The sequence below is a fragment of the Cyclopterus lumpus genome, chromosome 15 (assembly GCF_009769545.1).
Source record: "Cyclopterus lumpus isolate fCycLum1 chromosome 15, fCycLum1.pri, whole genome shotgun sequence".
Classification (NCBI taxonomy): domain Eukaryota; kingdom Metazoa; phylum Chordata; class Actinopteri; order Perciformes; family Cyclopteridae; genus Cyclopterus; species Cyclopterus lumpus.
In genome coordinates this window covers 10973737-10987631 of record NC_046980.1, presented here as the reverse complement: position 1 = coordinate 10987631, position 13895 = coordinate 10973737, and the positions used below count along the sequence as shown (strand labels likewise).

The window sequence follows — 13895 nt, the reverse complement described above, 5'->3', positions numbered from 1 at the left end:
AAATATTTTTTAAGTACGCTGCAACACTTGAGGTTACAGGTTTTTTTCCCCTGTGGGTTTCTGGGTTCAACCACCGAGATCACGAGTCATTATAAATGGGTTTGTTATCTCACTGTGATACAGAGACGAGGATGTCAAGAGGACAGCCACTCTAACAACCGTTTTAAAGAATAACCACGAGTCCATTTCCAGCTCTGCGGGGGCGCCAAAATAGTTCATTCTAGGAAATGGTCTCTGCTTGACAGAGTAAGTGTCTGTGAGTGTCTTTAGACAGTATGTGTGTGTTTCTGCTGGAAGAAACAGCACGCATACACACACGAATGCCTTCCGTAATGATCATAAAACATAACTAGGTTTAACATTCTCTCAGATACTGAAGTCCTGTAACAGTACCGAGCGTATCACTTATGTTTAGTCTGTTCTTTGACATGCTGAGATATCACACAGGGAAAAGGTAAATCAAGACAGCTGTACCGAAGATAAAACATCCCACAGCTGTCAGTCATGATAAGTGGAGAGGATGTGCCAGAACAAATTTTTGTTAAGTTATTTAGTCATTTAAAATGTCTTCAATTACTCACTGAGACAATGTAAAAGCGTATTTACAAGAACAGCATGCCGGATCATAAAATTGTATTTTTGGATTTGGAATTTTAAAGTAATTATTTTAAATAGAACAAAGAGCAAATAAATGCATGTAGGATTACTACACTTTTGTAGTAATACAAACAACTATGAAGGAAGTAACACACTAGATGTCAATTTCCACAAAGAAACAAAAGGAAATACACCCAGAAGAGCACTTTTCATCATTTTGATAAGATTATTATTTATTTTTTTACTACTCACTAACTTCTATGTGTTTGGGACTTTTGACAATATATTTTCTGTCAGTGGCTTAGTTAAAGGATCATAAACAAAGTCTAGTAGTGGGAAACAATGCAGCTTTCAATTATTATATTGTGAAAATAAATTGGCAACGCTGACACAATATGCAGATCTGTTGATTTAGATTAAAACAAATCTCAGCTAAGTCGTCTTTAATGATGTTATTGCATACAAAATGAAATGTGGTGACCTGCAATTTGTGGTTGTTTTTATAAACTGGAGGTGGAGGTTGCATTATGGGCTGTTGTTTGATTCTGCCCAAGAAAATAATGAGAGGATATGTATTTTAAGGAAACTCCTCCCAAAATATATTGATTACTACGAAATTTCCCTGGTGCCCCAAAATTCTCATCTTACTCCACAGCTCTTTTGACGGGCTTGCTATACAATGCATGCAGGCAATATATACATGCCATGTGTGCACACATGTGTATGTGTGTGTGTGTGCGTGTAGGTCAAATGTTCTCCTCAGTAACCAAGACAGCTGCAGAGACATATCACCATGCCAGCGTGCTCTGTGCCAAAACCCTATTCCCAGATTCCTAGATTTCCACAGCTTCCCTAATCGTCCACGGATCTCAGTGTCATGTTCTTGGATGACTGATCACTACCCATGAGAGTCAAGCATGTGGGTGTTTTACTTCATAACAAAAACAATCTCTTGTTTTAAAACGTGTGTTTTTGACAGAATTCATTCTCTCGCTTCATTATTCATTCATAGAAAACCCATGTACGGGCCAACTAGGCCTTGGAATCTGCCCTGGTTGAACCCAGAAGCTTGCATCCACCAATGGCTTGACATGAAGGCTGCCATTTTTACAAATATAGGATACGTTTTCCATAGTCCTACACTCGCCATATTTACAGGGCGCTATACGAGTTAATGCTAAGTGGGGCCGTGGGTGTGAATTTCCCCCCCTGCCCTCCCCGAGCCTTGGACTCAGCCACGGTCCCACTAAGCCGAGTTGTGCAGCTGCACACCAGCATTAGGTTACCAGTGCAGTGAATGACAAGAGCAGGTTTGGTGGTGTACCGGGGCAAACAGAGGTGCACACAACATCTTGTCATCTGTCACAGGAAGTTCATACTGTTGCTGTCTATGTTTGCGTGTGTGAGCCTGTGGTGGATGTGTTTGTGAGCGTGTGTGTCTGTATATTTCTGTCAGTCCCTCTGCCAGATATACTGCAGACGTGTGTTGCTAATCTCAGTGTCACTTGGTGTCAATGCTATATTGGACCTATGGCCCTACATGGTTTCTCGGCGCTCTTCCTATGAAGACTCTTTCTCTGTAGAACTCCTCAAAAATAAAAATGCGTTGACAGGTAGAAGCCACATCTGTTTTTCACAGTGAGAATGTATGTCTATCTGCTATGACACTATGAAAGAGAAAAGTTGTCTGATACAAGATGTCTCCCACATCCCTGATAAGCCTTATCTGTTTACAGGGCAGTCCCTACTCACTGTCAGAGACAGACGCAGGCCCTTCGGAGCATTTGCTGCGACTGGAAGGAAGATCAGGGGTCACCCTGTAAAAACATTCCCATGGCTCACCTCCCCCCACCCCCAGCCCTCATCCCTGCCAGAAACTTCCCGACACACTACATGGCACTGCGTACAGACAGAGAGGAGGGACCAGAAAAAGTTTCTAAATGAAATGCTTCTTTTTTTTTTTTATTACAGTAAGTAAAGGGTCCGTCACCAAAATCTATTTTCACTTGAAAGTTACAGAAGCTCTGCATGAGACCTACAATTAAACTTGAGTTAAAGAAAACACATCATGACCGTAATAAAAGCGGCAAATTATAAAAGTTATTTCCTTGATAAACATGTTTCTATTACCTACATAGCTTATGAACTAGCACTAGCAACAACTAGCAAACATGTGCCCACCAACACTACAATATACTGTGGCTTGTTGCTCACTTCTACTAAGTACACACACCCCTTTGACTTCACATATTGACCACAACTGTGTTTTAATTGAAGGTTAACACAGTCCTGATTCCTGAGAGCGATGGAGCTCCTGGGTTGCCTGGCAGAGAAGGACTTCAAGATACTTAAGCAGAAAGAGAGAGCGAGAGAAAACAACGTTACATTAAAACCACAGAAGAGGCCCCTATAGTCTATATGTTGACATATAGACAAGAAGACTATACAGGACCGCCTGTATGGTTTGTTGTTGTAATTATTTTTTTTAACTCAGTACGATCCAAGGCTCTATCCAAACATACTTGAGTCTGACGCACCACTGTAATGCAGTGAGGGCCCTGCTGGGAGAACAATACCGGCCTGCCTTCCTGACCTCCCTGTCTAGCAGATCTTACAGACATACAAAGACTGCCTTAATTACCAGCCTCCATTCCCACCACTTGGGCTTTCCCCAATGGTGCCCATTCAGAACCGCAGACTCTCCCGAAGGTGCCCATTCAAAGGCGACACAAAGCCCGCAGTGTCAGTCCCTGATCTCTTGACACCGAATCCAGTCCTGTGTGCCAGCACTCGCAGCTTCACAGTGTCTCTGTCTGTCCGTCCGGTTGTCCGTCCTCTCTGGCAGTCTGTCTCACATCACTTAAGAATCTCTGTGGTTCATGTGACAAGAATCGGTGCTGCTACGAGGAGGAATTAGTTTCGACCATATACCAATCAACCTGCCCGTCTGATGTGGATGTATGAGTCTGGTGGTTTGGTGTGTCGAACTTCAATCCATTCTGAAGTCCTTTCCCCGCTCTACTTTTCTCAGCGTGCCAATTAAAGTTTAAGTGGGGAAAATGGTAATGTTGTAATGTGTAAAGGACAATGTAAACACTTTATGTAAAGTCTCTGTAAGGAGAGAAGCTTAATCAGGTTGTTCCAATTCCAATTAGCTGCGCTTGTCAGCTGTAAAAGGGGTTTGGCAGTCAGTCCTTTAGTATTTAAGTTATTACAACGCCAAGAGAAAAAAAGATTTAAACCTGAAAATGTGGCTGAATAACCATTATTATCTGCAGATTATTTTCTCAATTTATTGGATAATCATTTGGTCTACAAAACATCACAACACAGTGTAAAGTGCCCATCACTTTCTAAAAGACCATGGTTATTGTCTTATTTTGCTCAAAACCCAAAGACATACAATGTACTTATGTAACGCCAGGAAATGCAGCAAAATATCAAATTCAAGAGGTTTAACCCATTAAAAGTTCATTAGTGATATACTGTATATTGTACACTATAAATGATGGACATATATTGTTTATATGGGGGGAACATTAGCATTTAGTATGAGCTAACCAAACCCTGGTGTGCTAACAGGACATCATGCTGTCGTGAAAATCTGATCTCTGACCATCTGATTCCTCCGTCCTCCCTCAGTGAAGAGGGAACCATCCTGTTCTAGTTCCTGACACTGTAGTTGTGTTAACAACGCCAGCAAAAGTTAATAAAGTTTTGTCATTTTTCTAACAGCCTGATGTGTTAATGGTCTGACATCCAGTAGAGACCTAAAATGTTACGTTCTTAAAGGGGTTGGTGGCAAGGTACTAGTCTAGAGGAAGCACATAAGGAGACGAGCTTCTAAAATGAATGGTGACCTGGTTTCTCTCATGCTGCAGAGACATGCTTACATAAGGTAACGTCAGGAGCAACTGCCCCAAACACGTTATTGTTTATTTCCTTTTATTAATTCCATCCTTTCAGTGCTGGCTGAGCACCGTCACAGGAAAAAGGATTCTTATAACAAAGTAGTTTATCAGCAACTCCAAATTAGGCATAATTTAAACAATACATCCTGAGTTTAAACCTAGAAAGAAGTTTCTTTTTTTTTTCTTCTTTTTTTTAGGAAAAGCTGACATCTTAAAGTCAATCAATACATTGTTTCTTCAAACAACTTTCTCTCCTGAGTTGGGAGCTTCCATTGTCATTTCATCATATTTCAACATTTAATCCGAGAGCTAGTAAACTGGTAAATGTTACAGTGCACCGCCTCCCAGAGACGGGGTTATTACGGTTACCAAAACAGGAAATTGTGCGATTGTTGCCTCAGCAAAAACTCAGAGGAAGAATGGGATTTCTGTACGGAACACAAACCAGCTGGCAGGAAACCGCACTTTTATCATTCTTTTAACTTTGATTTCCTTTCAGGGGAAGTGCCCTCTCTTCTCTTCTTTCGCTGGCTCGCTGGCTCTCAGCTCTTGTGTCCATCTGAAGCTTTTGAACTATACCTTCTCGGTGTCTGACAGAGCCCTCCACATCAGGACAGTGACACATCCAAACTGCAGCCATGTCAGAATTGGCCCCATGGGCACAGAGATCACGGGGCTAACATGTGAAACATTCTCTCATGACAAATGTTGAAGTGTGACTGCGGTGTTGAAAGATGGTTTATTGACAGGGTTAAAAAACTGCGGGATGCGTAAAGAGAGGGAGAATGAAACAAAGACAAGACAGAAAACAGCTGGTGGAGGCAGAGGAAAATGTAAATACATGAGTCCCCTAAAGATATCTTTCAGTGGAGGCAGGAGGTGTGTTGAATAGAGATTATAAAAGCTAAAGGACAGATGTAGATGCTATGTTCTTTCTCCTCCCAGGAACATTAGCCTCCAGGGTACAGCTAACGTCTCCGTCTCCGCTAAGCCCACATAATCTGTTGAACTGTTGAATAATCAGCACTGTACTATCAAACAGCGCAAGCAAGCTATTTTACACAATTTAGCAGCATGTTTCCAATACAAGACTTTACAAATGTTTTGCCAGAGGCTTGACCGAAACATTTGAATTCTACAGGAAGCTACAGGTTAGGAACCAAATGGACAGCGAAGAGAGAGAACGGCATTTTGGCTGAAATACGAGAGCCAGCTGGGAAAAAATGGACCTGGGTGAAGCGTTTTCTTTTCAAGGAATTAGTTTATCTTCAATTATATTTTCTCTGAAGTTGTATAAGGCTATTTGTGCCTCAAACACTTCAAACTGTTTATTCTATTCTACAACCCGAAAGTCTTGCTCATAATTAATGTGAGACACTCACCTTCAGACCTCAACCTGATTAAATTAGAACTTTAACAGGCCGCCGTGCCAACGTGTGTCTTCACCTTGTGAGTCTGTGTGTGTCTTAATGGTAAAATGTGCTCCTGGAGACACCTACTGTTGCAGGAACTACCACAGAGACACTTCTGTGTATTTTGCCAGATGTTTATATGTCTGTGGACAGATTTTGACAAAGTGATAGCAAGATGCAGTCGTGATTTACAGATGTGTGCTGGCGATCAAAATATAGGCCATGTTAAGAGGTGGGTGGTCCGAGCAAGGCCGCCGGAAGGGGGGTAGGAAGCAGGGAAGTGACCATTTGCTCCCCTAAAATATTTGTTTTCCAAGAGTGAAGCACAGAGATAGTGCTGTGAAGAAAATGTAACACTGGTAAATTATAAACTTGCAATGTGTAATTGACACATTACCACTTTACTCAACCACCATCCCCCAGTACAACAACAAACTGAAACATTAAAACAAAGTGGTTGCACAATTATCCCAGCATGACTGCTAAGCAATTTGGAAATGGATCACTGCTCTGTGAAAGGCAAACAGTGGAAGATATAGAATACCAAACAACAGCCACTGGTGTTTGTTATAGTAGATAAAGTGGGCTGCAGTAAGGACGAGTCATTAAGTTTATCACCACAACTGAAGAAAAAGCACACATTTTGACAAGTCACACATTACTCTAAGTGGGATTTGCCTCTGGTGTGAAGAGGCCCTCACTTCACAGCTCGCCTCAGGTCTCCGTGTTGACACTGTTATGGGAGATTATGGTGACCATTTGTCACTAAGGACAGACTGCTGCTGAAATTACCACCACAGTAGGTGTGAGGTCCATCAGTTATTGGCATATGGTCACAGATACAGATCAGACGCATTCAAGAGGAGGACTCGCTGACAGGGACTGGGATGAGAGGAAATGTCAGCACTTGTATTCACTATCAAAGTGAGTTCCCTTTCAACTCCATCCTTATGCAATAAGGAGAGTACAGTAACTTGAACGATTCAGTTACATATCAGCATATATATGGCATGGGACACATTTGCACCAAAGCAGATATAACTACAGAGATAAGTGGAGGAGAGGTCAAATGAAGAGTCAGTCTGACATTGATGTATATATATATATATACATATATATATACATATATATATATATATATATATATATATATATATATATATGTGTGTGTGTCTGTCTGTCTGTCTGTGTTTATATATATCATATACATACCTATTTGTCAATTATTATTATGCTCTGTATGTGGATCAATGAGCTCTATGTGTTTCTGTAAATAGCACATTTGATGCTTGTGTCCTGCTCTTCTGTACGAATGGATGCATACAGCATATTCCATGTGTAGTCATTGGCGTGATGTATTATAAATTACATTTGTCACACGATGGTCCAAAAAAGACAAATATGTCTGTTGTAATGGTCTTTTTCATCCGTATCTATGCAACCTAAGCAATGAAAAATATGCAAACGCCGCGGCCTCAAACAGGTTTATTGCTACAGTGACCTTTTAATGCAAAAGTTCAACACTTTGGGAAAAATGCTTACTAGCTTTCTTGCTGAGAGTTAAATGAGATTCATACCACTGATAGTCAGTTAATTAAATAGGAGTTCACAGGCGGCAGCTGGTTAGCTTAGCACAAAGAATGGAAACAAGGGCAAAAGGCTGGCATGGCTCTGTCCTGTAAAGCTCACTACTTAACATTTCATGTTTGATCCATACAAAAAAGTAAAAAGAAAAGAATACATCTAACTCATGGCAAGACAGCACATAAGCACGTTTCCTAAAAAGCTCCTACATGAAAATGTTCTGCCAAAGTTTTGCCTTTTTTATTTTTTATTTTGTTTATGCTTTTCTGTGGCTTGAAGTTAGGATCACTTTGATCCAATCAGGACAATATTCGAATATAAATGACGGTGGGGGATGTCCTAATGAAACAGCATAGCTAAGTTTCTTTATCTATTATTGTTTAACGTAAACTTAAAGTAAAAGGAAAAAGAGAAATACCTCTGACAGAAATGCAATGAAAGCAGAAGTAGTGATAAATGCCATGTCATGATATGCTTGGCTTTTAAACTTTCATAGAAATAAGTGTTCTACCAGTTTCAAAATATCTGACATTTCTCAGAAGAGTGAAAAGACATGTCCAGGAATTATAGTTTCCTGAGTTCCTGAGGGACAGAACCAGGGGAATGCATTGCGACCAGGAATTGGGCTTAGTAATTCTCAGAGACACACATAAATTACACACACACACACACACACACACACACACACACACACACACACACAAACAAACACACACAAACACACACACACACACACACCAGCACACACAGCAGCAACAGCAGCAACAGCCACCCCCACATACCCACAAACCTGCATTCCGGAGAAGACATTTTCCACGAGTTAATCTTTCTACAGGGAGACATAGCAAGGCAATGTTATTCAATCATTTCTATCACTCAAATTAGAGGTGGGGCCAACTGTTGAGAGGATTTGTCCAGTGAACACAACCAAATCATGAGTGCAAGTGGAAGACATCTTGGAAGGGGGCCAAAGCGTGGCAGCGAGGGGCATTCTGCTCATAACTGGGGGAGCGACCTCATTTTCCGAATAAAAGCCAGTTTACATAACACCTCTCTCCCCATGACAGGGAGCAGTGGGCAGCTGCTGCCAGGCCTGTGGCTTTCACTCAACTACCAAGAGTTCACTGCAAAAATTATTCTCTCAGCACAGCCACAGGCTTCCTCTGTGTGATTCCAATATTAACATGTTATCACTAAAGGTCTTAAGCTGCAAGTAATGCATACACACTTTGATAACCTCAACTATTTAATTGCCTGTCTCTTATTCCCTCGGAGCCAAGCAGTGGAAGGGATAGGGAACCCATTGACCACAGTGATTAGGGCAATGGATGAAGAAGAGACTGTACAAATACTCAGAATGTGATTCTCCATGCTGGACCTGGATGACATAGCAGCGCTCTGTGAAGCAGGAGCCTCTGTTTTCATTGGCAAAGCACCTCTGAACAGCACACACTTGTAGGGACACATTCATCCTCAATGCATTCCAGTGCAGGTAGATACCAGAAACTCAATGAGCACACAAGTGCTCACTGCACCTTGTGAAACAGAGTTCTGATAATGTAGGACAAGAAAATATTTTTCGGAAAATGACTCAAGTCTTGGCTAATGGGTTATTAAAAAAACTCTTGCCATTAAAAACAAGGTTTAAATTGCAAGACGTGTCACATCTGTTATTTGGGTCCTCAGCAGATAAAGTAAGCAGAGGCACGTAATGACAGGTGACTGGGCAAAAGTGTAAGTAATGTAGCACAAATGGAAAGTAAATTTATGGAGGAAAAAAAGCCCAGGAGAGACCTAAATAACTGAGATGGTGTTGAACTGTGTAGGTGCGGAGGCCTTTTGGAGACTTTTCTGCTTTTTGAGTTACTGTTGGCAGTTTAACGAACAGCTGAAATATAAACCAGAAGACGACTGAGTGTGATTTTGAAGTACACCTCTGAATGCATACATCTACAGCATGATTGCTTTCACAGCCTTTACTGTGAAGGGGGTATTTAGTTTAATACAGCAACATTTTAACCTTTGCTTTTTACAATAGGACAGTGAAGAAGATCAGTTTAAATGTACACAGATGTATTACTTAGTGCACACCTGCTCCCACATTGAGTATCATTTGATTAATGCTCACATCATGTTTCTTTTCTATTTTTTGGGAGTTTTTCCTGATCTGATGTGAGGTCCTGGGACAGGGATGTTGTATGTATACAGATTGTAAAGCCCTCTGAGGCAAATTTGTAATTTGTGATATTGGGCTATACAAAATAAACTGAATTGAATTGAATTGAATCAACAACTATACGGCATTACATAAAGGAACAATGTTGCATGATATGCTACGACCCAAAATTCCCATTGGAGTTGTCAATAGATGATCTAATTCCCTCACATTGCAGCTTGAAGCTGTCCAGGAGATATTTCATCAGTGCACAGGTCATTTACAGACCTCCCGAGAACCGCCATCATATGTCATAAAGCAAGTCAAAGCATTTTAATCTCACATCTGCTCCTCATTACCATTCCATGCAAAAGAAACTCAGGGCTAGGCTTGGACTACTGCACCTCACCCAAGAAACGGGAGAGAAAGAATAGAAGAGAGACAAAAAAAAAGAGACGGAGAGAGAGGGGAGATTATAACGGCACCGTGAGTCCAACAAAAATAACAACTCTGTGTAAAGATCCCTCGATTTCAAGGGAAAGTGACATTGCATTCTTCCTACGAAATCAGATCACGTCCAGGCTGCGGTCCCAGCAATGGCGTTTGCCTTTTGCAAGGCGCTATATCACTCCACAATGACAGACCCACCACAGCAATTGCATAGTCCATTCCTTCCTCAACAACTCCTGCAAACTCTCCATCACTCTACTTCGGCTATAGTTTCCTTGAATGAACACAAAACTCATATAAACAAGTTTAGATGTTGAGTGATTGCACACCTGCATCAACCTGTAGCAGCCAGTCAGGCTCCAAACCAGGGCCTTATTCTTAAAATAGACATTTCTACCCAGGCCTTATTTGAAGTTAATTGGCCAAGATCATTCAAAACCCCAAACTCTCCAGGTGCTCTCCAAGATGAGTTTAGATTTTGGGAACAGCTGAGGCCACATTTGTCACACATTAGTGTGCTCGTAACCTCAGTGTTAGACCTCGAGGTGGGTTATCATGTACCTCACAAAAACCTGCATCGCAACAGACAGAATCAGTAGGATTTGTGTGGATTACTTTATTGTTAGTTAAATGTCAGAATAGACATTTTCTGGATTTTTTCATGTTTGTTTGATTCTGGAAAAACATGCTTGATCCAATGAAATGAAAGACAGTTTCACCTTTGACCCTCAAACTAATCCAACAAGTTAAGTAATTTTGGTTATAACGGATGGTTTCTTGTAGTGTAATGCTGTGGCAGTTAAGATGCACACTAGCACACATAAACACACACGCACACATGACTACAGAAGACAGAGGCCAGCCTGTTTAACAAGTAGGTCAGACTAGAGCCAAAGACGGAGAGAGAGAGAGAGAGAGAGAGACATTGGCTGGAGGAAGCACAGCTTTTAGTGCCATCATTGACTTGTAAATGAAAAGACACTGAGGAAGTTTAAAGTCACACAGTTATGGCAATATCAGCTATTTGTGTCATCTCAAGACTTAGATTATGTGAGATATGTGTGTTAAGAGTCTCACCTGAGGGCAGTCTTTGATGTAATGGCCCTTGTTGAAGCACAGGTGGCACAAGTAGTTGGGAGGGGGTCTCTTGTTTGGTTTTCTTGGCTCCGAAGAAAGGGAAAGGTCTGAGAAGTGGTCCGTAAGGGAGTTGAGTCCATCCACGATGTTGTTCAGGGAGCCATAGGGTGACACATTCTTATACACATTGTTGTTTAAGGCCTAAAAAGCAAGAAGAATATCAAAACAGGTTCAATTCAAATTCGTTAGATGTATCATACATTGTACATAAGATGAAGAACATTCTTGAAGACCTTCACACTCAATTCACATTGAATTCCCCAACTCTCCCGTTTCATAAAGCACGACGAGCATTACTACATACAAAAATAGTATTAACATAAAATATAGCATTTCTGATTTTAAAAATGTGTTAAAAATTAGAAGATTAATCACCAGTTCTCTTTGAGACCTCTCTGTCCTATTTACTGTTGCAGCAAAATAAATGAAGAAGAAAAAAAAAAAAAACATCATGATCATTTCTCTCATTAAATTCAGAACATCTGGTGAGAGGCCCAGCTGTGCTCATGAGCTGGAAAAGTACTGAGCATGTCCACAGAGAAAGACAGGACTTCACAGAGGGTGACTCATTGTAAACAAGATGGGGGCATGTTCCCTCGCCCGCCTGTGGAACATCAGCAATGTCACCATGCACTGTTGGCGGTAAACTAGCCATGGTCGGTGTTTGTCGTCGGCTCGGAGACACAGAGCGCAGCGTTGCATGCCACAGGGCCCAGTGAATTCATAGAAGATGCCCTCTGAATATTAAAAACAAGGAAAGCATAGGCTGCAGTCCCCCATCTACCTTCTCATTTGTGTCTTCCTCTGTTCAAATACAACCTAGAATCCTCTGGCTGAAATAATAAAATAATGATTTTAGCACAGGCATTATTATTTTCAGATGGTAAGGTAATTACCATCAAGCTGCTAAACAAACAGTCTAACTTGTCATCTGCCCTGACATTTAATAGTTGTACTACACTAATGACAAATGATTAAGACACCACCCACTAAAAACATCAGTGAGTGCATATGAAAGCCACAGATAAACTTGTCCTCCTCCACTAACGGTCATGTCTCTTTTTGGGGCACAGGTTTATGTCTGGGAAATATGTTGCTATTTACATTCAGAGCACAGCACATAAACCTTAGACTTGGCAACCTGGCCAGGGCTGAAAGCCAAATCTTTATCTGCAGATTGCCTTGCTAAACAGCTCTAGCTTTAAAACTCATGTTCATTTATTACATGTAGTCGTCGTAAATCAAGTATTACAGCTCTGTACTTTCTCAAGTTTTTCATCGGCCATGTGTTTCAGCTATGTGTATTACTGTTATATATTACCTCTCCTTCAGGACATGTGCCTGTTGGTGTATTTGTTACACTTAAATCTGAATGCAGGTTGTAAAGTTATTTGAAAAAATATAAAACAGTCTGTGTTCTTCTCCCATTTCTTCAGTTTGGCCTGAAACGTCCGACTGTCAGCCCAAAGGAAACTGATTTCACACACATCTGCTAATGGTAGGGAGAGAGTTTGTTTATGTTGTGTGTCTGTGTGAGTGAGCGATTGAGTGAGTGAGAGACTCAACAGGAGGCTGTGTGTTTATGTGTGTGGCGATGGATGTGTATGTATGCGTTGGCCAACACAATGAGAACTAATCTGGTATCATTACCAGTCAGTGCGTGTCCAAGTGGGGTGGACAACTGTAGCAGATCTGTGTCTATTTTCACAGATCCGAGGATGAGGTGTCCCACTGCAGGGGTTAATCATACACCTACATGTTTAAACCAGGACCAGAATGTAAAGTTTGGTGGAAACTCTAAAGGTGACTGATTTTGAGGTAGAATACATTTGATAGGAAATTCATTTCAGGTTAGATTAATCTAGAATGGTTTCAAGTCACATAGAGCGGTCGACGGATGAGACTGTGGTAAGAATACTCGACAAAAATGTTCAATCAAAAACAAATTCATTCATTTATCACTATTTTGCTTTAAGTCGACTGTTTTGTGATCCTTCGCTGCAAAAACAACCACACTTTGCATTACTCATCTCATCACCAAATCTCTACAGTGGTTTATTTGACTTGGCTTCGACAGTATCGTAAGTTGCAAAATGCCCCCCCCAAATGTTTCCAGACTATATGTGTTCCCTCAGTTTGAAACACTTATACTCATGTGGATTGAATGGCATTACACAATTGAGCACTGTTTCATGTTAAAGGACTTCAAAGGGCCTCTTTGGTTACCACCATAATAATGGACACTGTCTCTAGATGGTGGATACACCATCTATCCACTACTTCAGTTTCCTAGAGTTTCAAACACAGAGCATCATAGTAACATAGATCTGAGAAACTCAACTGCAGTGTAATCAACACACCGGGAGGCATGCTGTATCGTCTTTACACGACCATTTGGACCACAGTATATGTGATTATTGTTTTGCCAGTGTGTGTGCTGAATGTAGCCCATGTAGCTATGAGTGCTCCTGTTTGCACAGTATGGTCTGCAGTGTAAGGTTTGCCCCCTGCACACGTTATCATCATGTTTGTCCCTAAAATTACACTCAGCTACAAAAATAGACAATATTTAAACAAGGATTGATTTTTGTTGGCCCTGGCCTATTTGAAGAAGTCAGAGGCAGCAGACCTCAACAGGAGGCTGCAGTG

General features: G+C 41.1%; 1 protein-coding gene across 1 annotated transcript in view; it reads right to left on the bottom strand.

The window, feature by feature from the left end:
• zcchc24 (zinc finger, CCHC domain containing 24) overlaps positions 1-13895 on the bottom strand; it is a 31651-nt gene that overhangs the window by 16491 nt on the left and 1265 nt on the right. The window contains exon 2 of the mRNA XM_034551251.1: positions 11187-11387. Coding sequence (XP_034407142.1) covers positions 11187-11387 — 201 coding nt within the window. The remainder of the gene's footprint in view (positions 1-11186; positions 11388-13895) is intronic.